The following is a 25,146-nucleotide window of genomic DNA, read 5'->3' on the forward strand; positions in this document are numbered from 1 at the left end:
TACAGACAAACACACACATACACACACACATATACATAAACACATACACACACACATATACATACAAACTCACACATATATATACACACACACACATATACACACATACATTGTTTGCTTTTTTTTTAAAAAAGAAGAACACTCAATAAGAATTTATCTCAGTAAAGTTTTAGACATTTCTTCCCTAGTTTTTCTTCAAATAATTCAGAACATTTTGAGCTGAAACTGCTAGAAACAATATTCTTAAGTATAGGTGAGTGAATGGTAAGAATACATCTTAGGAAATTCAGTACACTGCACAATCTAAATTCAGCTCACAGCACGACAGCTCGAGGCAAAAATAACAACTTCAAGTTCAGGCTTTTGGGAGAGGCGGAGGTCTTCAAGTAAAAACTTTAATAAAGACATTAAAACATATAGAAGACAATTTAATTGATAACTGTAATTGTTATTGTGAAATTGTTATACTTTTATTTTAGTTAAACTCTTAATTTAGACATTAAAAAATTCAGGTACTGACAAAAAAAATGGCATTTTAAACAAAATTCATGAAGCATCTTGGAAGAATTGTAGGGTCCCAGTAACCAGAGCATGCAACCTGGTGACCAGACTGCACAATCAGAATTACAAGTTGCACAGGCATTTTCCATTATAAATGTGGACAAAGGAATTCATAATAATAAAACAGACATACCCAGAGGCCCTTGCACCTTGCTCTAATCTATATTGTTTATTCCATTTACCAAAGCAGACCAAATCCAGTTTCCCCACAGATGTCTCCCAGATCAGCCTACAGCACAAATCCGAGTCAGTTGGAGTCTGTTTGCAATACCATCAGTTAAAAGACAGGATCAAAAGATGGGGATTTAAAATAATTTTTTAATTCAATGAATATAAATAATTCTACACCTTGCATATTGCATTTTTATTTAAAACAGCTGTAACTTTGGAAAAAATTTGAAATTACTACTGAGCTACATTTCTGAATCTATTGTAAAACCAAAACTCTGACTAAAGTTTTGTTAGCCAGAAATCACTATCCACTGAGACAGAAGAATATAACTTAATCGGTTTGAAGACAGAAATACAACACAACTGCAGAGTTACAAACATCAGTCCACTCTCACTCTCGAAGCCATAACAGACACAAACAGCCGTATGATCCCACTGAAAAAAAAAGGAAAGCTGTCAAAACTATTTGGAGGAAAAGATTTTTTAAAAGGTGCAAATTAAATACGCGAGTTCCAGTTAATAAAATCAACTGCCTGTCATTTAAATAACTGAGTAAAAGGCATCAGCTGAGCCAGCCTGATGATGCTTTGACATCAATCATGGTTTGAGGTCACACTGGATTAAACCACATCCAAAGGGGGGGGGGGGGGGCGGTTTCAATTGCACAGCATTTGGCTTTCATTTTCGTCCAAAACCACTAACTTATTTAGATGTAGAACTTGGTACTGTAATGTCTTAAGAACAAATGTGAGAAAATAATGGTCAACAGTAGGTTGACGTTTAAGAGCTTCAGATTGTTGCCAGGATTTTGTAAAGAAATTTAAAAAATGAAATGTGATAAAAATAGTTTTAATGGTCTGTGTGTGAAATATCTTGTTAAACGAAGATAAGGAGAGCATTTGGTCTCCATTTAATCTCTTCGTTTAAAAAGAGTCTGTTCCCAATCTGGCAAAACTGATAAGTACAGGTATATTTTTAAATTTTATATATGTTTGGACAATAAAAACATACCAACACTACCAAGTCAAAAGGGTTAAACTCATCAAACTGATTGGGCTGGATGTCTGGGACTGTTGTCAAATTGCTTTTGGCAGTGAAGCGTGATGTGTTCAAATAGGCTTTCTCTGAAGTAATTTTCCGACATCACAACGGAGACCTTTTTTTTTTAAAAAGATAATCTCGCCAATATTATTGCGATTTTGTATTTTTTTGGAGGAGAAACTGCCTTTCATCATTAGGGTTTGAGAAAAAGAATCATAGAATGGTTACAGCACAGAAAGAGACCATTCGGCCCATCGAGCCCATGCCGGCTCTCTGCAAGAGCACTTCAGCTAATTCCACTCCCCTATCCTTTCCCCGTAGCCCTGCAATTTTTTTTCTTTCAACTTTTTCCTCATGTCACCGCCACATTAGCAATGCTTTTTAGACCTCTAATACGGCAGCCATTTGAATGCTCATAAAATAAATATCTTACTCTTAAAGTATTCACACATCCACTGGAAGGCTGAAAGGAGGAATGAAACTTCAAGTTGCTCCATATCAAATATAGCTCACTGCTGCTGTACAAGCCTCCTGATGGAATATTGAAAGCATTGAGATTTCTGGATATAAAATTAACATATGACAACTGAGTTCAAAACCCTCAACAGACAGTGCTCGAAATGGGTGATTTATCCCTCATATGGATATAGCCGTCCTTCCATCTGTCTGCTGCAACTGCTACTTCATTCCACAATGTGCTGTTTTGTGTTGTGTACTCATGAACCACTAGGACCTTTTTCGAAACAGCCTATTTTTATAACCATCAGAGAGAATAGAGATTTCCATCTTATCAATCTGGGCTGGATTTAAACTCTAGTGCTAGAAGTAACCCACATCATCATTCAGTTGTCAAGAGCCATTAAAAAAAAACAAATTAGTTGGTGTGGAACTTCAGAGTTTAGGGCAAGAGGCTGCAGATAACACTGCAACATTTGGTATGAAAAGTGTGTGTGGCGAGGGGAGGTTGGAATGGCGGATAGTTGCAGACTAAGTACAATGTAGGATGCAACTCATTGGTTGTGGGGCATGAGTGAATAAGTAGACAGATTACACATGCTCTGCCAGCACCTTAATTTAAAACTAACATGAATTGTTAGAAATGCTGATCTATTCATGATGAGAAATTTACCTGGGAATTGGGTGGGAGGGGATGCGGGTCATTGGGAAGTGGTATTGTGGGGTTCTGGGATGAAGTCCCACTGAAAACAGTATAATTAAATGCAATGGGCCATAATCTGCGGTCCCTATGGTTGCATACGAAGTGTGCACGCGCACGTATAGCCCGCGCAAGTGCTGTGTTTGGGCATGCGAAACACGCATCCCCGGGAAAAGGGCCTCTGCAGGCAGAGAGTTGGGCAATACTTCTGCCCAGCGAATGCCCGTGAAATTCTTATGCCTGTTAAAAGCAGACATAAGGCTTGCTTTTACAAATGTAGGACTTTTAAAGGACAGAATAATAATTTTTTTTCAATCATTTATACATTTTAAAACCTGTGGAATAAGACAAGTTTCTTTTTAGGCCCTTGTAAAATATGTAAATATATTTTTCAAAAAATTATATTTTGGGCTTAAATATTTAATTAAATGCCATTTTGATTAATTTTAAATATGTGATGTTTTTTAAAATTTATTTTAAGTATATGTGTATTTTTGGGGGTATTTCCATTCATACTTGTGGGAGTTCCATACATACGGAAACATAGAAACATAGAATATAGATGCAGGAGTAGGCCATTCGGTCCTTCGAGCCTGCACCACCATTCAATAAGATCATGGCTGATCATCACCTCAGTACCCCTTTCCTGCTTTCTCTCCATACCCCTTGATCCCTTTAGCCATAAGGGCCATATCTAACTCCCTCTTGAATATATCCAACAAACTGGCATCAACAATTCTCTTCGGTAGAGAATTCCACAGATTAACAACTCTCTGAGTGAAGAAGTTGCTCCTCATCTCGGTCCTAAATGGTTTACCCCTTATCCTTAGACTGTGTCCCCTGGTTCTGGACTTCCCCAATATCGGGAACATTCTTCCTGCATCTAACCTGTCAAGTCCCGTCAGTATTTTCTATGTTTCTATGAGATCCCCTCTCATTCTTCTAAACTCCAGTGAATACAGGCCCAGTCGATCCAGTCTCTCCTCATATGTCAGTCCTGCCATCCCGGGAATCAGTCTGGTGAGCCTTTGCTGCAAGTATGAATGGAGATCTCCTTTTTTTCATTGGTTGAGCCGGCCCACGTGATCCCAGGGGCGCTGGCGATCTGCATTCGCCCATGGGATACGTGGGCCTCTACGCAGGCCTACGTGTAGAGGCCTAGGACCACAAGTCCTAGACCATCCAGACCATCAGGTAAGTGCGTAGGTTTTTTGCAGGTCGAAGCCTCCGACCGCAATTTCAGGCCCAATATCTTTGGTTGTTGTTTAGCATTTGCCTCAGACAAAATTCGGGACATAAGGGCAGATTCTTAGGCCCCAAGTTTCGTCCCGCGGCGAAAACGGCGCACCTCCGAGCTGGGCGCCTGTTTCTCGCGCCGAAAACTGAGCTTAAAAAAAAGTCCGATATTCTCGAGCTCCTTGGCGCGGCGCGCTCTTCGCAGCAGGGGGCGGAGCCTAACACTCGCGCCGATTTTCTAAGTAGCAGGGGGCGGCTACAATTTAAATTAGCCTTCGTGGTGCCGGCAACCCTGCGCGTGCGTGTTGGAGCGTGCGCGCATGCGCAGTCTCAAACAAACATTGGCACTCGGCCATTTTTAAAAGGACTGCAGAAAAAGTGAAAATTTGTTTCTTGGACCCACTGACGCCGCCCCATAAGCGTGGCCGAATGGCCTAAAGAATCTTGATCAGCTGCGTGTGTCCTGTGTTCTTTCTTCGGCTGTCGGCCAGCCACTGACGCCGCTGCAATCCCATGGCCGAATGGCCTCAAGTCCGTCCGGGTGCTGCATCTTCGCGGGGAATGAAGACCTGCCTCAAGCACCGCAGCTCAGCTCGAAGGCTGCTTCCCGCCTACCGCTGCCGTCGAGACACTGACGCCACACCCCTGCCTGTCTCCAACATGAAAGGCCTGCCTGAAGCACAGCAGCTCGAATGCTGCTGCTGTTTCATACAGGTAGGAACATGGTTTATTTAATATTTTCTTTGCTTATACATTTTTATTCAGGTTTGATTTATTTGTATAATATTTGTATAAGTATAACCAAGGATTGATTGTAGAATTTAATGACTTCCCTTCCCCCCACCACCTCGTTCCCTACGCCTAATTTGTAACCTACGCCTGATTTTCTAAAGTGTAGACAAGGTTTTTTCGAGCATACAAAAATTTTCACTTACTCCATTCTAAGTTAGTTTGGAGTAAGTTTTCACTGACGAAACTTTGAAAACAGGCGTAAGTGGCCGGACACGCCCCCTTTTGAAAAGAAAATTCTGTTCCAAAGTGAAACTATTCTAACTGACTAGAACTGGAGCAAACTAAATGGCGAGAATTCCGATTTCTAAGATACTCCGTTCTACACCAGTTGCTCCTAAAAATCAGGAGCAAATCATGTCGAAACTTGGGGCCTTAGAATCCCTTTGCTTACAAGCTTGAAACAACCTGCAAGAACAAAGACTACCTGCAACTAATAGTTGCTCACTCTATACAAGAAAAATACTCTAAAAGGACAAGAGGATTCTCGTTACTAACAATTCAAGTTATTCCATACAGATTTGGTTTCTATTATTTAAAAGCACTGTGCATATACTAATGGATTTATTGGAAGTCATGGCATCTGAATATTGGCCGCCCCTGGCTGCAAATTCACCTCCTCATCACCCCCTACACTGCAAGATGAACTTCAGCAGATATTAGTTATACAATGGGATGTAAACCTCAGGATTTCATCTGCTAATGTCATTATAAATATACAGAGGCTCTTTACTTTTTTTTAAAATGAAGATGGAACAGATTCTTATACTTGCAGAAGCTTATGAATAAATTAGAATGATAGGCATGCACAATACCTTTGCAACAAGCACCAATTTTTGGCCACAGAATCTCTGTTAACTCCACTGGATGGACAAATACAGACAAGGCGGCACGAAGGGGGAGAAAAATGATATTATCTTAGACTGTTTTCAGATTTGGTACATTTGGTAAACTTAGCAGTCATAATTGAAAATTAATCTCTAGAACTTAGTTAAAGACATCTAAGTCTCAAATGTTCCCAACTTTCACTGGTTACATTTGGATAGGACGGAATGTCCATCATCTACTCTGCACACAATTAAGATTTTTTTCCCCTTTGAATCGATTTCCTCCCAATCCGCTTTATTTATTTTTCTCAACATACTTTTTAACTTCTTCTCCATATCATGCACCACACCCCTGCACCTGCCAAGTCTACAGGGCATAACTACTATTAGTCTTGAGCCTATCCCTTGGAGGTCTGTAACAGAGTTATCGACTGACTTGCTTTTGGAATTCTTCAGGCTTTTGAGAAGAGGGATGGGGAGGGAAGGAAGATGTTCTTCATCTCTGTTTGGCTACTCAAAAGGTATCGAGCTTAGCATTTGGGGATACCTAACACCATTAACTGTTCTTTTCAACCAGTATGTAACTGCCGCTTAGTGAAAATCATTTACAAAAAATACTACCATATTCTGCTCTTAGCTCCCAAAGTCATGCAAAGTTAAATAATGCAAAAGAAACACCTATGGAGTCATGGGATAGTTTGTTCACCTGACTGTACACTATGGGTCTGTGCTAATGATGAGAATGCTGAGTAACTGGGAAGGGGTGAGCGTAGGAGTGTAGGAGGCAATATCTGTCTATTGCTTCACGCCTAAAATAATTATATCCAATTATATACAACCCAACCAGTCAGCGTTGGTGTTTATTCTCCACATGAGCAATAGTCCTAATCCCATGTGGTTCTTCTGTTCCCATTTATTCCTCTTGCTCACAGTCAACATTTCTGGGATTCCCTTAATTAGATGAAAGCACTGCATGGTGTAGCATTGTGCCGTACCGTGAAGGTCCTAGGTTCTAGTTGATATCAATTAGGGTGACGGTGGCATTAGTGTACCCAGGCTAAAAAGGAAAACATTTTAAAAATCACTAGCCGCCTGGGTTTCAACTATTCGTTGCTATCTGGTAATTGCTGCTGGAAAGTGGAATTGTGTGGAGGTCTGGTTTAGGACAGGATCAGGCTTAGCTGTGATGCCCTCCATGGTCATATGTGCTGTGAACGTTCACTGACCCAGATAAAAGCAAGTAAAAGTGGCCGTGTAGGTGGGAAATAGAGACTGCTGGTGGCCTGTGCAACCATAATCTAACAACGAGTTAGCCTTAGCTCAGTGATAGTGCTCTCACCTCTGAGTCAGATGGCTGTGGGTTCAAGTCCCACTCCAGAGACTTAAGCACGTAACCTAGGCTGACACTTCAGTACAACACTGAGGGAGTGCTGCACTGTCAGATCTGCTGTCTTCTGGGTAAGACATTAAACTAAGGCTGTCTTCCCTCTCAGATGGATGTAAAAGATCCCATCGTACTATATTTATCCCTCAACTAAGACTTAAAACTTATTTTCTGGTCATGTAGCTCATTACTGTTTGTGGGATCTTGCTATGCACAAATTGGCTGTTGTGTTTCCTACATTATCACAATGACTACACTTCAAAAGAACTTTATTAGCTGTAAAGTGCTTTAGGGCATCCTGAGGTCATGAAAGGTGTTTAATAAATACAATTCTTTCCATTAGTCAGCAACTTCAGGAGAGCTGGGAAATAGCAGATTTTCAAAAAAACTTTTCAAAGCATTTCAAATCCAATCTGAACAGAAAGACAGCAAAAGGGAAACAATTTCAGTGTTTTCATCAGCTAACACTCATTGTCATTACAGCTTGAACTCTCTTAACCTAAGAGCATAGAACAAAACTTCACAAGTTTCTTCCTGGATATTTCTCACTTCTTGTTTTAAAACGCATCCGTGTCCCACCATTATTGAAACCCTTCTTCCCAACACAAAGGCAGAAGCTAAGGAAGTCGGCTTATTAAAATAAAGATCTCCCCGGCACCATCTATCATGAAGATATTCATGTTTTTGCAATGGATATCAATGCCAATGACCTCTGCTCCTGGCCCCAGGGTTCCTGTCAGCTACAGAGCCATAATCAAAAAGTCAACTTCAAAGGTCAGCAAATAGCACTGGCAAGAAATATTCAAACCGGAACATTTCCTCAACTTCTACCTGAACACTGGAAAAGTAGCAACTACTGCAAGATGCTGCAACGTTTCATTTTTATTTTTCATGGGCCTGGAATAACAATTTATGAGGCAAAAGAGTACTTACAGATCAGACAATTAAAAAGCAAACAAAAGGATTGCAAATGCTGGTTTGAGGTCCTACAGGAAGCAATTTAAAAAAAGAAAGACTTGGATTTATATAGTGCGTTTCACGACCACCGGACATCTCAAAGCACTTTACAGCCAATGAAGTACTTTGGAGTGTAGTCACTGTTGTAATGTAGGAAATGCGGCAGGCAATTTGCGCTCAAGCAAGCTCCCACAAACAGCAATGTGATAATGACCAGATAATCTATTTTTTTTGTTATACTGATTGAGGGATAAATATTGGCCAGGACACCGGGGATAACTGACCTTCTCCTCTTCGAAATGGTGCTTTGGGATCTTTTACAAGTAACAAGTATAAAAGCCAGATATGTTGGTGCAGGTCTAACTTTCAAAGAATATTTTTTGCAGACTTTATCAGACTATAAAGGTACTCATTACAAAGGAATATGAAGGTTCAAAAACAATACAATAACATTCTCTATTTAATATAGAATTAGGAGCCGACTTATATTTTTATTAAGAATCCTCCCTAGCGTAATCCATCATATGGCTATTCATATTTTTGCAGTGTATATTAATTTTAAAATTGTGCAATTCGTGTACTTAGGCTTCCAACTACTGGTGTTCACCCGAGGATTTTCCCATGTACAGTGCTAGGGTAGTTTTGTTTAAAAACTTTCTTCGCCGATTTTCTCCTCTCCTAAGCTGAAGATGTTCACTTCCCGCTCACATATTGTTCTGCAGGTAGCAGTTGCCCTCCTGCCAGCAGAGTAGTGGCAATCACAGCTGTCCATTTAAAAAATCCAGCGTCCAGTCACATGCCCTTTCAGCAGGAGTCACTAGATAGCGATCAGCAACGGGATCGCTGGTTGATTTGTCCCTCCCTGGGCTCTGAGGCCAACTGTAGCATCCAATCACCATCTCAACTGAGAGTCAGCCGTGGCTCTGTGGGTAGCACTCGTGCCTCTGAGGCAGAAGGTTGCGGGTTCAAGCCTCACCCCAGAGACTTGAACACAAAAATCCAGGCTGACGCTCCTGGGCAATACTGAGGGAGTGCTGCAGTGTCGGCAGTGCTGTCTTTGGGATGAGACGCTAAACCGAGGCTTTGTATGCTCTCTCAGATGGACGTAAAAGATCCCACAGTACTATATTGAAGAAGAGATGGGGAGTTGTGTCCTGGCCAATATTTATCCCTCAATCAACTTCAGTAAAACAAATTATCTGGTCATTATCACATTGCTGTTTGTAGGAGCTTGCTGTGTGCAAATTGGCTGCTGCGTTTCTTACATTACAACAGTGACAATGCTTCAAAAGTACTTCATTGGCTGTAAAGTGCTTTGGGACATCCTGAGGTTGTGAAAGACACTATACAAATGCAAGACTTTCTTTCTTTCTCTAACTAAGCAAAGAATAGGGATCGAACCTGGGGCATATCTGATTTTTGTAACCCAGCTACCTACTGCATAACTTCACTGTGCTATGCTATCAAAGGAACCACAATGCAATGCTTTTAAAACACTCTTAATGGCAATACCATAAAAATCATAAATTTATACGTGGAGCTGCCCCAATAGCTCCTGGTACAGAGCTATACAACCAGGAGGATACTAGTTTCAACTCCTAATCTAGATGGTGGGAAAGCTATAATTATCTTCAGCATGTCTGGATTGGGGGGGGGGGGGGCGGGGAGTAAGATGGAAATCTGAAAGGTCCCACTCCTGATCACTATAGAGTTGGAAAGGGCATGTACATGGATTTTGGGGTGAAGAGAGGATAGTGTTCAACTGTGTATCTAAAACAGACTTGAAGAACTATCTTTTGGGCAAGATATGGAAGGATTGCTGGTGCACATGGCACAGAACACCAATATGAGTCACTGTCTTCAGGAAACAAAAGAGGGAAAGAAGGAGGATGAAAAAGCTGCAGTGATACACCAGAGCTCTGTGCCATTCCCCGATTTATTCTTACTAAATTGTTTTGAGCAGGTGGCAATGCACAAATACCTCACTTAACAGCATGAGTAAACATAGACTCCCTGACTGCCAACTGTACACACACTGAGTACAGTAAATGCAACAACAGAAGCAGGTATAAGTTGCACTGCATTAAACTAGGAGCATTTTCTTGTTATACCATGGTTAGAGAACATAGCCTCAGTATATTCACAAGAATAGGACTGTAATCGTATTTCAAATTAAAGCTTTTCTGCACTAGCAGTGAAGAAGCATCTTTGGGGTTCTCCGGCAGATACTCTTTCACGGCTGGATATTCAAATCTGAATCATCCAGTCAGATGAGCAGATTTATATATACCTGCTGCAAGGTTAAGATTGTTATAAGAAAGCAATCACGTCTCACCAGGGAAGAGTACAGAAGTTCCATATCCTTAGTAACATCCTGGTTAATTTCCCCAGTGGCCCACATTACCTGTTTATTGTTTCACTAAGAGGGTTCCTTGAGATTTTTTTTCATCAATGCATGTTTGCATACAGTAGGACTGGCCACTGCAATTCCACAATCTGCTGTTATATCAATGCACAGCATCTCCTCAGCTCTTGTCCCCCCATTCCCGACTTATTCACTCCACCTACGTTGATCTCACCTCAACCCTTGCTTTTCAATGACATGCTCCATGCGTAAAGCTCACATCTATCGGAGCCTCTATTATGTAATGCCTTCTTACTGAAAATTTTCCAGGAGACAATGGCCAGAATAGTACCTTTAAGATCGGTAAGAAGCATCTAACTGGAAGAAGTTATTATCACATTTTGTTTAGACACCAGAGACTCGCAGCCATTTTAGATCTTGTTTCTAATCAATTTTCTCCCTTTCTTTTGTCTCCTCTCCTGAAGCCGTTGTTTGGGTACAGTTCCACTGGCTCCACTGATCCTCCAGAATCTTGCCACGTGGCCATTATCCTTTAAGAGCCTTGGCAGCGAGTGTCAGCAGGCTATTGACTGCAAGGAACATCACAGTCGACTGAGCCCATCACTTGACATCCAGACACATGCACTTCAGCGCAGGTCACTAAATGGTGATCACCGAAAGCAAACTCTGGTTAATTTTCCCTCCCTAACTCAAGTGGCTGAGGCAATTGTAACACCCATACTTTAGCTGAAGCCCTCTAAGCCACTGAGGAAGACATGTGGCATTTCAGATTTGAATAATCATCACCATATTTTAAGTTGATAAACACAATCCACGTCAATATTATACACTTTTCTCCAGTTTAGCAGCAGGAGGCCTACAATGTACTTTTCACCATTTCATCCAATCGTTCTGTGAATCTAATCTACAATGAATCTTCTATACCATAAGACCATGTGCACAAATTAAACTGTACTGTGGCATCATCCCGTTTATTGGCTCATATTAATATCTACCACGAAATAAAAATGTACATTTGTTCTTAGTTTATTTTATATTTTCAGTACTTATGGGAGTAATCTTTTTAATTATGATCCTCATGAAAACAAACTGGAGAACACTGCTTACTAGCTTCTTGGATCCCAACGACAGAACCAGTACTTACTGTATCACAGCCCATCGCGCCATAAGCCACTTGATTAGTCTAAGGTCACAACTGCTGTAAGTAAAGCAACAATTTGCTCAATTGCCTAAGTTCAAACTACTGATTTTCAAGCGATTCCGCAATCAGATTAATTTCTACCTATTTTAAGAATCACCCTTATGTCTTCTGCCCTGAGCTGAAGCATATAAAAATCCTGATTTGGACATATCACAAACACTAAAAATGCAGCTATTCAAATCAACTGAGAGGTAATGCTCCTCTTTGTTTCAGTGATTTGCACAATATTTGTTATATTCTTTCAGAAGCAGTTCAAGAGAAAATAACCTGTCAAGCCCTGGAAATGTATGAGGCGCCATTTTATATTAGAACAAATTATAAGTAAATCAGTTCAGAATTAAAGTACAATAATTCATTGATTCAGAGCCATTATCATTCTATTATTTTTAAAAAAGCATCAGATTGAATGCAAAAATATAAACACACAATAAACTAGGCACTGTTTCCTTCCATCTCTGTTACTGGTACCTCCATCAAGACATGAGGAGGTAATTACTGTATTTGAAACCAACTTTTAATTGGAATTTGCGTTGTTTGAAAAGGAATATGGCAGATTTCTATTTGAATGATAAAAGATAAAATGTTAGCCTCGAGAACCATTTCTCAATTTTCAGTCCAGAAACAGACTCCATATTTAATCCTTTAAGCACAGAGTGCTCGTTGCAGGATTTTAAGTATATGGAGGTGCTCATCCAATTTCTCAGAATAACAGAAAAAAAAACACTTGCTGCAAGTCTGGATAAATTAATTCTCAGCTGCAGAACTGCAGAGATGTATCAAGCCAAACCAAACCGTTCATTAAAGCTCATTCATGGAACTAAAAATGAAAGTAACCCATTGAAAACTGCCATTTTGTCACGTTGCTCCTAGACTCCTTAAAGAGGGTAAGTGTGAAGCCACCAGGATTTAACGTGAGATAAGATCCACAGATAAAAATATAAACATCTCTGCAGGGCCTCCTAATTCAATTAGGTTGTCATAATTAAAAAGAGAAGAATGATTACTAGTGTCATAATATCACATCACACCTCATGAGAAGAGCATAATATTTTTTGCTGTGTACAATATTTAAAATGCTAAAATGCTATTTTGTGTGGCAGCCTAATTCCATTTTATTTTGAATGTGAGTCACACTGCCAACAAGCAGCCAAACTCAGTCCTCCTGCATGTAAAGCTGGGGCAATACAACACCCACAGACTGCATCAAAAACCCATACTTACTATGCCAGCTTGCAAGAGATACCAATTTTCAGCCATCACAATCTGGTAACCACGGCAGCAAGAGACATCAGCAAACACAAGGGTGAACCGGGTAAAGCGTGGACAGCTTTATCAAACAAGGGAGCCCTGTAAATAACAGTTCACTTCGTGATAACACGGTCTCTCCAAGCCTCATGCAAACTATGGTGCTCTTCCAAGATGGACAGCTCGCAACAGTACACACATTCATTTGCCCAGCTGCTCAAATGATTCCATGCAGCTCAACGCTATAGCATCTTATCAGACAAGTACGGCACCAGAGCACTCAGGACCTGTATGCAGTGTCTAGATCTCCTGTCAATAGTTTCGGCAATAAAAAATTATGTATGTGGAGGGGGGGGGGGGGGGGGGGTCCTGTCCCTGTTTCCCGTCGCCAATTCTCTGCTGAGAATAATACCATTACCCCCTCCATTTATGGGAGCAGGTTACAGATCACACGGAACCATGTGGAGCTTTTAGGATTTTTAAACTTCATGAACTCTAGAACCCAGTCCTGTCACTAGGCTTCGAAATATTCAACAAAACGTATTTTAGTAAAGTCACTGTAATAATTTATGAGCAAGGAGTAGATTCTGTGTAGTGCATTTCTGTAACAAATTCAGCCATTCCACTCCGTGCTCCATGATTTATTGCTGCTGTCAGAAAGGCCTTATTTTTGTTATTCTGTCCACCTCGGTCGCATTTGTGTTGTTAACACACACCTCGTATAAAACCATCAGCAAAACCCAGAAAATAATTCTCTCAAATTCTCAAAAACAGATACAGTGACATGAATCGTTCAGAGCTGCTTCACACTGAATTCTATTCTGAGAGGAGCTGTGAATTCATTGTTTGAAGTGGCCCTGAATGAAGCCTGCATTTCATGCAATAAAACAAAGCTTTGGCACAACGCTAAAGATGCTACTAATCACTGGACTGTTGCAGTACTGTACTTACATGAAGACTCCGTGCCGAACATGGCTGGTTCAGATGCTGCAAAAAGATGAGGCAGCTACACAGCAGGGGTCATGAAACTAGACAATGCAGCCCAGGCTCTGCGGCTGCCAGCTGCCTTGTTCAAGCCTGAAAGCTGATACAACACACAGCAGTCTTCAACAAAATACTGTTTATACTAGTGAAAGCCAAAAGCTTCTGCTGGAAATTCAACAGCAATGAAAGCCCAAGCACTCCCTCGTCTTGCTGCAGTGAGTCTGAATGAAGAGCTGAGACCAGACACTGCGATACACAATACAGCTCAGAGTAAGACAATAGCACAGGCTGCATACATTGAGTGACGTCAAAGGCACTTACTGCAAAGACTGATTCCTGCTAACCAGGACCAGCAGCAGAAAGAGAATGAATGGAAGACGAGATTCAGGAGCGAGCCTTTTGTTGCAAAACCCAAAGACTATATATTCTCCTCTGGGAACCTTTGTACTACCGGACACCACTTCTGTTTCGGATTTTGTCAGTCATATAAAACCGTAACATAATGAACTGTAATGGGAATATGCAAATGACTTGCTAAAATGAAGAGAACTCGCAAGAAGACTGTAGGTGATGTGCAGCCTACAATACAATTGCACAGTGTAAGGGTTTCAAAACTCCCTTATATCATTTGCAAAACAGACCTTCTTGTCAATTTTACAAAATACGGGTATTGTTAAGACACTAAGAGAAAACCTACAAGTAAATCAATGATTTCTAAATGGTTGATTTTAAATAAATAAATACCCTGACCAAAAAGAAAAATAACTTGAGACAAAATTAGCGAGCAACTAAAAATGTATGGCTTAACCATGGATAGCTGGGACGGAACTGTTAAGGGCAAGTCAAGTCATGTGTGACAAATTTAACAGAGCTTTTTGAAGAAGTGACTAATTGAATAAAGAAAGGGAATTTAATGGATGTAGCAAATATGGTTCTTCAAAAGGCATTTGGGAAGGTGTTTCGTAAGAGTCTCGTTGGAAAAATTCAGGCATATGATACAAGAGGAAATATAGCAACGTGGACAGAGGGTTGCTTGGCAGAGAGGAAACAAACAGCCAGAGTAAATGGGAGTTGCTCAGATTGGAGGAAGGTTGGAAGTGGTGCATCCGAGGAGTTAGTGCTGGGTCCTCTTTTGCTCTATGTATATGGAGCACAATTTGGAAATTTGCCTACGACACAAAAGTAGGGAGTTTGGCAAACAGCAAAGTGACTGTCAAATATTTCAGGACAACACAGACAAGTTGGAGCAATGTTTGGACAGGTAGAAGATTCCATTTAATATGGATAAGTGCGCGTTAATACATTTTGGGAGATAAGAAAACAACGAATGGGAGTATACACTCAATAGAAAGACAGTGAAGGGTTTGGATGAACACTAGGTTTGGATGAAGATCTAGGTGTTCAAATACTGTATATAATCCCCTGAATGGCTGAGTGCACATAGATTCAGCCATAAAAAGGCCAACAGCATTAAAGTTTTATAAATAGGAGGTAAAGAATGACAGTAAAGAAAAACTGATAAATGTGTCTAAAACACTGATTGACCTACAGTTAGTGGACTGTGTGCTATTTTGGGTGCCCCATTATATAATGGACATTATAGCCATAGAGAGTTTACAGTATGGATTTGCCAGAGTTGGGAAACTATAGTTTATGAGGAAAGACTTGAGATACTGGAACTGTTTCCACCGGAGCAGAGAAGTCCATGAGGAGATACAAGGAGAGGTTTTCATCATTATGAATAGTTTTAATAGAGTGAATAAGGAAAGACTATTTCATCTGGTTGAGGATCAGTGATGAGTTGTCATTAATTTAAAATTGTCACTTGGAGAGTGAGGAGAGAGGTTAAGACATTTTCTTTTACACAGAGGGTTGTTGCTTTACTAGAGGAAGCAGTTAAGGCAGAGACCATTCCTTCTTTTAAAGAAACTTGGATAAATATTTGAAGCAGAGGAAGGTACAAGGTTATGGGAAGATCAGGGACTGTGAGATTAGTTTTGGATTTTTCTACCAAGATTCAGCACAGACATGAAGGGCCGAAATTGCCCTCCGCCCGAACCGAGGCGCACCTACCGTTTTCAATGTGTTCTGGCTGCCCCAATGCATGGGCAGCGACACCTCCCCTTTAAGGGCAGCCACACCGCCAAGCCACAGAGCGTACCGACAGCAAAAACTGTCTGGGGCACCAACCAGCGGTGGGGCCACTCCTGTGGGGCAATTCCGGGAAAGGGGCAATTTCAGGAAGGGATCACCGCCGGTCGGTAAGGGGTTGGCGCATGCACGCCGTTGTGGGAAAACGGGCGGAGCGGTCCCCTACACAGCTCAAAACCTGAGGAAGGGCAATTTCAAAAATGCCGGCCCTTCCGTAGCGACCATTCCGCACCGACCTGTGGCCGAGAAGCCTTATAGAAAGGTGTAATTTCGGCCCCGAAGAGTTGAATGCTGTTCTTTCTGTGCTATAAAATTCTATTGTTTTTCTTTCAAAACAGACATTTAGAACCAATGTTTAAGATGTCAGGTAACTCAGCAGATTCAGTGTCAGATTTGGTACCAAAAGTTTCTGGGTCCAAATCCATGTCGGGTTCATTAGCATTTCTCACAACTTTTGGACATGCTGGGGGCTGTCCTGGCAATGCACCTTGACATCCAACATCTACTTGTAAGGCGGCAGCTCCAGAAACATATCATGCCAAATGGGCCCAGAGGCAGAGGGAGGGCCCGCAGATGTCGCAACAGGAGGCCTTACCCTCGAAGGGTTTTCCGGGAGCAGTTCTCGTACATTCACCTGTCAGAAGGGCAGTGCCTTAGAAGGCTATGCCTCAGCAAGGAGGTGGTCACAGAGCTGTGCCGCCTGTTGCACCAAGACCTCGAGCCCCATATCAGGAGGATCACTTCGCTGTCAGTGGCAGTTAAGGTCACAGTAGCTCTCAATTTCTCCTTCCAGGCTACAGCAGGGGATAGAGCAAACATTTCACAGTTTGCAGTGCATTGCTGTATCTGGGGTGTAACAAACGCTCTGTACAGCAGGAAAAGGGGCTACATCTCATGGAGCATGTCCAGGGAGAAGCAGCAGGAACGCACATGTGGATTTGTAAGGATAGCAGGATTCCCCATGGTTCAGGGTGCCATTGACTGCACCCACGTGGCATTGCGAGCACACAGCGCACAGGTGTTCCGTAACCGCAAAGGCTAGCACCCTCTGAATGTTCAGTTGGTGTGCAGTCCATCCTCCCCGTCAATGTCCGCTGTCCTGGCTAAATCCACAGTTCATTCCTCCTGCGGCAGGCAACTGTCCCACGACTCTTCCAACCACCACATGGAGCTCGCGGACAGGGATTATGCACTTGCCACCTGGTTGATGACACCGCTCCGCAATCCCAACACTCCTGCTGAGCAATCATATAACGAGAGCCATGCTGTCACCAGGAACCGTATCGAACAGACTATCTGGGTGCTCAAACAATGGTTTGAATGCCTTGACCGCTCTGGTGGAGCCCTGCTGTACTCCCCTGATCGAGTCGTTGTATGCTGCATGCTGCACAACCTGGCCATTGAGTGGGCCCAGATATTGCTCCCAGAGAATGCAGGTCCACCTCAGGAGGAGGAGGAGGAGGAGGAGCAACAATGGAGAAGGGAACGTGTCGATGTTGCTCCTGCAAGAGTGGTGCGCCAACACCTCATTATGCAGCGTTTCCACTAAAGCACATATCACATGGTGATTGGGCGGCAGCAACAAAGGGCTATGTGCACAGTGGGTTATTTAACTTTTCTGCCATATTTCCCTCCTGGTCCCTTCTCCTCCCTCCCCGCTCTACTACTCCTCCTTAATGGGGCCCCAGTGCCTGCAGCAAGTCTGGTAGCAGGCTATTCACTCTGCAACACAGAAACTGCAGATGGCCTTGCAGGGCGTTCTCGACCAGCTCTGAGCCTGGAAGGCTGCAGATTGCACCACCTCAGGCTGGGCGGCAGCAGTCTCGGATGGCTGGGGTGCAGACAGCACCACGTGCAATGGCGAAGTGGCAGTAGTGGGAGCCAAATGCTGTAATCCCGGGAGAAGACAGCCCTTCCATTTCAACCGACACACTGCCACTCCCCTGGGACAGCGCCTCAGCATCCGGAGCAATCTGCTGGAGAACAGATTGCTGGCTTTCTGCAGTACTGTGAGATCCCCGTTGGACTGCGAGGAACCCAGAAACGATGGCAGCAGTTAAGTGCTTACGTGGCATCAATCTGAGTCAGCATCAGAGCAGAAATAGCTGCTGCCTGTGTTGAAATAGCTGCTGACACCTCACCCATGATACGCGGGCATGAGGTCCGGGTCCCCACTGTCTCTCTGCAAGTCTACCATGCTTTGGAAGCTACCAAAGATGGGCTCAAAGGTGTGCTGGGAGACACGCGCAATGCTGGAGGCGGACTCCTCCAAACTCCTAGCAAGTGCACCCATGCGCTCGGGCACCCTTGCCATAGCACCCAAAAGCTCGCTGTGCATGTCCGCTGACCATCTGGCCATAGCCTCCATGTCAAGGTCTTCATCTGAGTCCTGCTGAGCAGAACTTGCACGCGAACTCACCCTCCGGGAAGTAGGCCCTCGAGCTTCCCTTGCCCCATGGTGTTGCTGCATGCCACTAGGTCCCAGAGCATCACCCTCATCAAAAGCTCAGGAACATTGCTTCCTCCACCGACATCGTCTCTCCAGATTCAGGGGCAGCTTGCTGGGACAAATATAATGTGACGGTATAGAGGATACGGAATTCCTAAAATGCATTCAAGAGAACCTTTTTAGTCAGTATGTAACAAGCCCAACACGAGAGGGGGCGGTTCTAGATTTAGTTTTGGGGAATGAAGCTGGGGTAGATGGAAGGCGTATCAGTCGGAGAGCACTTGGGTGTGATAAAAAATTATTGGCAAGTAAAATCAATGAAACCCAAAGATGTTCTATAAATATATTAAGAGCAAGAGGATAACTAAAGAAAGAATAGGGCCTATTAGAGACCATGAGGGTAATCTGTGTGTGGAGGCGGATGTGGGTATGGTTCTTAATGAATACTTTGAATCTGTTTTCACAAAGGAAAGAGGCAATGCAGATACTGCTATCGAGGAGAGAGAAGGTATTAAGGGGTTTAGCAGCTTTGAAAGTAGATAAGTCCCCAGGCCCAGATGAAATGCATTCCAGGCTGTTGAGTGAAGTAAAAGAGGAACTAGCAGAGGCCTTGACCATCATTTTCCAGTCCTCTTTGGATTCAGGCATGGTGCCGAAGGACTGCTAATGTGGTACCCTTGTTTAAGAAGGGAGAAAGGGATAGGCCGAGTAATTACACACCTGTCAACCTAACTTCAGTGGTGGGAAAATATTGGAAAAAATCCTGAAGGACAGGATAAACCGACATATAGAAAGGCAAAGATTAATCAGGGTCAGTCAGTACAGATTTGTTAAGGGAAGATCGTGTTTGATTAACCTGATTGAATTTTTCGAGGAGGTAACCAGGAGGGTCGATGAGGGCGGTGCGTACGATGTAGTGTATATGGACTTTTGCAAAGCTTTTGATAAGGTCCCACATGGCAGACTAATCATGAGGTAAAAGTCCATGGTATGCAGGGCAAAGTGGCAAGTTGGATCCAAAATTGGCTTAGAGGTAGGAAGCAAAGGGTAGTGGTTGATGGATGTTTTAGTGACTGGAAGGATGTTTCCTGTGGGGCTCCGCAGGACTCTGGGTCCCTTGCTTTTTGTGGTATACATCATTAATCTAGATTTGAATATAGGGGGTATGATTAAGAAGTTTACAGATGACATTAAAATTGGCTGTATGGTTGATAATGAAGAGGAAAGTCATGGACTGCAGGAGGATATCAATCTACTGGTCAGGTGGGCAGAGCAGTGGCAAATGGAATTTAATTTGGAAAAGTGTGAGGTAATGCACTTGGGGAGGGCTAATAAGAAAAGGCTATACACATTAAACAGTAGGCCACTTAGAAGATGAACAAAGGGACCTTGGAGTGCTTGTCCACAGATCCCTGAAAGCAACAGGAATGATTGCATACGGAATGATTGCATTTATTGGCCGAGGCATAGAATACAAGAGCAGGGAGGTTATGCTTAAATTGTATAATACACTGGTTAAGCCACAGCTGGAATACTGCGTGCAGTTCTGGTCACCGTATTATAGGAAGGATGTGATTGCACTGGAGAGGGTGCAGAGGAGATTTACGAAGATGCTGCCTGGAATGGAGAATCTTAGCTATGAGGACAGATTGGATAGGCTGGGTTTGTTCTCCTTGGAACAGAGGAGGCTGAGGGGAGACCTCATTGAGGTGTATAAAATTTTGAGGGGCCTGGATATAGTGGGTAGCAAGGGCCTATTTCCCTTGGTGATGGGATGAATTACGAGGGAGCATAGGTTTAAGGTGGTTGGTGGAAGGTTTAGAGGGGATTTGAGGGGAAGCTTCTTCACGCAGAGAGTTGTGGGGGTCTGGAACTCACTTCCTGGAAAGGTGGTAGAGGCAGAAACCCTTACTACATTTAAAAGGTTCTTGGATAAGCACTTGAAGTGCCGTGACCTGCAGGGTTACGGACATATAGTTGGTAAGTGGGATTAGACTGGATAACCTTTTGTTGGCTGGTGCAGATACGATGGTAAGTATTTCAGGGCATCTAATACGGCCAGAGTGATCTCCTGGACTAGTTTCGATCGCCTGGATGGGTCGGAGAGGAATCTTCCCAGATTTCCTTGGCCTATTGGCCTGGGTTTTTATCTGTTTAATTTGCCTCTCCCAGGAGATCACATTGTTCCGGGTGGGGTGGAGTGTAAAGTGTTGCGATACATGGGGTATTGCAGTTGTGCGGGGTGGACTGGTTGGGCCGGATGCTCTTTACCTGTCCACCATTGTTCATTGTTCATAGGTTTTTATGTAACCTTCAGGGCTGCTGACCGAGGGCCGTGTGGCTCTTTGTCGGCCGGCGCAGGCACGATGGGCTGAAATGGCCTCTTTCGGCGCTGTAAATATCTATTTTTCTATGTGACTGTGTCTGAGCTGGGGTCTCCTATCCTTCGTCCTCGTCTCCCTCGGCACTCTCACTGGAAGGCTGAGGGACCCACTGCTGCTCATCATCTGAAAGCTTAAAGGCACAAGAGTGCGGTTAAGTTCAGGGGAGGAGGGCAGGAAGGGAGCAACTAATGGAGACACTACACTTTAATGCAAAATGGGAAAGGCTTGTGGTTTGAGGGGGAAGTTGCATGAGGGAAGACAGAGAGGTGAGGAACATACCAGTACTGTCCCCATGGGGTCGGCGTGGCCGCGTGCTGCAGCTCCTACCACTTGTGGGCCGATGGTCTCCTGGACTCTTCGTTCCAGGTCAGTGAGGGGCCTCAGGTCTTGCTCCTGTCTGTTATGCGCCAGTTTGGCCTGCTAAGAGGAAAAAAAAGCCTTTAGGTGACTATGCAGCTATGTGGTTGTCACATGTGGATACCGTAGTTGAATAGCTGTTAATGTATGCAAGTGCTGAGATGTGGATGTGATTTTTAGTTGGTGGACACATTGTGTGAGTGCTGGGATGCAGCAGTTTCTAGAGTGTTTACAAATAATTGTCTTGACATTGTGGCATGCAGAGGTTGTGGAAGAATGTACTCACCCTGACCACCCGAGTGAGGTCATTGAACTTCTTGTGACATTGCGTCGCTGTGCTGTTCACCACGCTGCTGGCAGACAGATATTGTGCTACCTCCCTCCATAGGCACCTGTAGGCGGCTGGCATTGGCCTCCTGTCAGTCTCAGGAAACATGGAGGCCGGTCGCCTCTCCACCGCCTCCACAAGAGCCTGAAGGACGTCGTCTTGATCCCTGAGCAGCCATGTTGCTCCTTCAACACCAACAGCAGAGATGGAATGGTGGGTTTGAGGTTGTGTGATATCATAGCCCCTCCCCTTAAAGATCCAGTTGGAGCCAGCATGTCTGATGACTGCAGACATGAGCACAGCTGAAATTAATTAGCGCTAAGGGTAGTGCTGCGCTTGACGATGCTATCGCCCTAAGAAAAGAGCTCTTTTACTCTTAGAGTGGTAAGACGCAATTTCATGATCACCGGTGCTAATTATCGTCCGGCGCTAAATTTTTTTGCCTACTAGTTTAAAAACTGCTAGTTGATAGCCTACTGGGTAAAGCATTCAAGTCCTGCTCTGTTAAACATTCAATTGCTGCCAATCAAGTAATGGGATTATTTAGCCCTGAAGTGGTAAATCCATTGACTGTGGGGAATACCACCAGCGTTGTCTCCTCAAGATCCTGCAAATCCCCTGGGAGGACAGTCCCACCAACGTTAGTGTCCTCGATCAGGCCAACTTCCCCAGCATCTATGCACTGACCACACTCGACCAGCTCCATTGGGCGGGCCACATTGTTCGCATGCCCGACACAAGACTCCCAAAGCAAGCGCTCTACTCGGAACTCCTACACGACAAGCGAGCCCAAGGTGGGCAGAGGAAACGTTTCAAGGGCACCCTCAAAGACTCTTTGATAAGGTGCAACATCCCCACCGACACCTGGGAGTCCCTGGCCAAAGACCGCCCTAAGTGGAGGAAGAGCATCCGGGAGGACGCTGAGCACCTCGAGTCTCGTCGCCGAGTGCATGCAGAAAGCAAGTGCAGGCAGCGGAAGGAGCGTGCGGCAAACCAGACTCCCCACCCACCCTTTCCTTCAACGACTGTCTGTCCCACCTGTGACAGAGACTGTAATTCCCGTATTGGACTGTACAGTCACCTAAGAACTCACATTGAGAGTGGAAGCAAGTCTTCCTCGATTTCAAGGGACTGCCTATAATGATGACAGTGGGGAGAGTGACTGCTCACTTTATGGTAACAATGTACCAATTACAGGCACAATGCAAATTGGCAATATTTCCTTTGTGTAGACAAACCATGCTATAACCTATAGGAAGAAGAATGGCAGGAAGCACTGCCATTTTGAGTGGCATTCCACAGTGCCAACATCTGGATAGTCGAACATGAATTTGCATTTTAATCTCATTATAAATTATCATAACTCTGGGGTTGTTCTTCTTGGAGCAGGGATGATTAAGAGGAGATTTGATAGAGGTGTTCAAAATCATGAGGGGTCTGGACAGAGCAAACAGAGAGAAACTGTTGCTATTAGCAGAAGGGTGAAGAACCAGAGGACACAGATTTAAGGTGATTAGCAGAAGAACCAAAGGCGATGTAAGAGGCGAGTGGTTGGGATCTGGAATGCACTGCCTGAAAGGGTGGTGGAGGCAGACTCAATCTTATCTTTCAAAAGGGAGTTGGATAAATATCTGAAGGAAAAAAATTTGCAGGGCTACAGGGAACGGGCGGGGGAGTGGGACTAGCTGAGAGTCAGCACGGGCTCGACGGGCCAAATGGCCTTCTTTCGTGCTGTACCCATTCTATGATTCTAACTTTTATTCAAATTAGCAAAAAAGCAGATATAACCCAGCCACCATTACACAACGCATCTCTAGGCTCCTCAATAGCTAAGTTGGTAACAGTACCAAGCAGCAAAGAAATGGTGTACACCTTGCATCAGGAAAACAGAAATTCTACTTACGTGAATTGTTACATTTTTAGGTCTAATCTGCCTCCATCTCGAAGTAGCCTTCTGTCATAGATGAATCTAAGCTTCCTACAGTCCCGAGAACGTTCCTGATATCTAGCCTGTCCAAAAAACCTTTTTGTTAATTATTTTAACTCCTGGTTCTACCCTGTGCCACCACAGGAATATTCTTCCAACTTCAAAAAGCAGTAGAGTATCACAACATCTGCTCTAGACTAACCTTTTTCTAACTTCTGGCATTACCATTTCAATTTGGCCCATCATCCCTTTTGTCTCTCTAATCTCTCCTGCCTTCCACCCTGTCACAGACTTTCCCTTTTGTTCTTTCTTCCCTTCCCCCTTTCAGTACTCCTTAAGATCTGTTCTTTTTGAACATTCGTCAGTTCTGACAAAGGGTCATCGACCTGAAACATTAACTCTATTTTTCTCTCCACAGATGCTGCCTTACCCGCTGAGATTTCCAGCATTTTCTGTTTTTATCACATCTGCCTTTGTTTTAGATTTTTAACTATTAAGCAAATTTGTTGAACAAAAGATGAAGCAACTAATATAACAGAAATTAGAACATTAGAAATAAGAGCAGGAGGCCATTTGGCCCCTCGAGCCTGCTCCGCCATTTAATAAGATCATGGCTGATCTGATCACGGACTCAGCTCCACTTCCCTGCCCGCTCCCCATAACCCCTTATTCCCTTATCGCTCAAAAATCTGTTCATCTCTGCCTTAAATATAATATATATATTTACAATAGAAATGATACTAACCTACTCCTCAAATTAGAAAAGCCAAAGTTTGCAATCTATAAGCCAAGTGATTCTTCTGTAGATAACTTTTATATATGCAGTTTCCTTCTTCTCAGTTATTTTTCTAATTCTAAGAGCTAGCTAGTCCAGCTTATCACTCCCTGAAGGTTCCAACCATTTTTTGGATCAAGTTCAACTTTTGAAACACTTCATCAGACACTCTTTAAAAACTGTTGCAAGGGCTTCCTGGTTTTAAATAACCATCAAAAGTGATTGGCAGAGTTACACATAACTGAGCAAATCCCGCAATATTGATTTGTTTGAATGTGGGGACTTGGCTGCTCCCTTTCAGTTAGAATACCAGACTGGTGACTGTATGGTATTCATAACACTTGTACGCTGTTAGGTTTAAAATCTACCTCTTTGACCACACCTTTGATCTCCTGTCCTAATATCTCCTTATGTGGCTCAGTGTCAAATTTTACTATGTTAGAGGCGCTATATCAATGTAAATGGTTGTTGCTGCAGGGTGGGAGATAAACTGTAGCAGACTTTGAACTCGTCCTTTTCTCTTGTGACGGAGGTAAAAAACCTCTATCAAGCTGAAACAAGACCAAAGTACTCGTACTATATTTTTTCACACAGATTTCTCAGTAGTTTATTTTGGAGATGGTGATGGTTTTCTGCACATCAGAGACCAGTTGACCCCAAAAATATGTGGAACTGAACCATACATGCATGGAAAGTTCCAGGCTCTATCCTTGAAATAGTTACCTCATCCTGAGTGACACTGGGAGGGGCAATGTGATTGACCTAGCAATTGTCGAGGATGCTGGCTTGCATCCTAGAGTCTTAAGAGAAGTAGCGGCAGGGATTGTGGATGCATTGGTTGTAATTTACCAAAATTCC

The 25,146-nt window shown here is 43.2% G+C and overlaps 1 protein-coding gene across 13 annotated transcripts in view; it reads right to left on the reverse strand.

Moving 5' to 3' along the window:
- LOC139280710 (suppressor of tumorigenicity 7 protein homolog) overlaps positions 1–25,146 on the reverse strand; it is a 210,304-nt gene that overhangs the window by 130,365 nt on the left and 54,793 nt on the right. Inside the window, exons 1-2 of one of the 13 annotated variants that reach the window (XM_070900341.1) lie at positions 13,885–14,159; positions 12,910–13,035 (exon numbers count right to left, since the gene is read on the reverse strand). The exons of 10 other annotated variants lie outside the window; for them this stretch is intronic. In XM_070900341.1, the coding sequence (XP_070756442.1) occupies position 12,910 (1 nt within the window). In that variant the 5' untranslated portion in view covers positions 12,911–13,035; positions 13,885–14,159. Of the gene's footprint in view, positions 1–12,909; positions 13,137–13,884; positions 14,161–25,146 lie in introns of those variants that run through there. 2 more of the 13 variants (XM_070900339.1, XM_070900340.1) reach the window with 2 other exon arrangements.

The sequence above is a fragment of the Pristiophorus japonicus genome, chromosome 15 (genome assembly GCF_044704955.1).
Source record: "Pristiophorus japonicus isolate sPriJap1 chromosome 15, sPriJap1.hap1, whole genome shotgun sequence".
Taxonomy (NCBI): Eukaryota; Metazoa; Chordata; class Chondrichthyes; family Pristiophoridae; genus Pristiophorus; species Pristiophorus japonicus.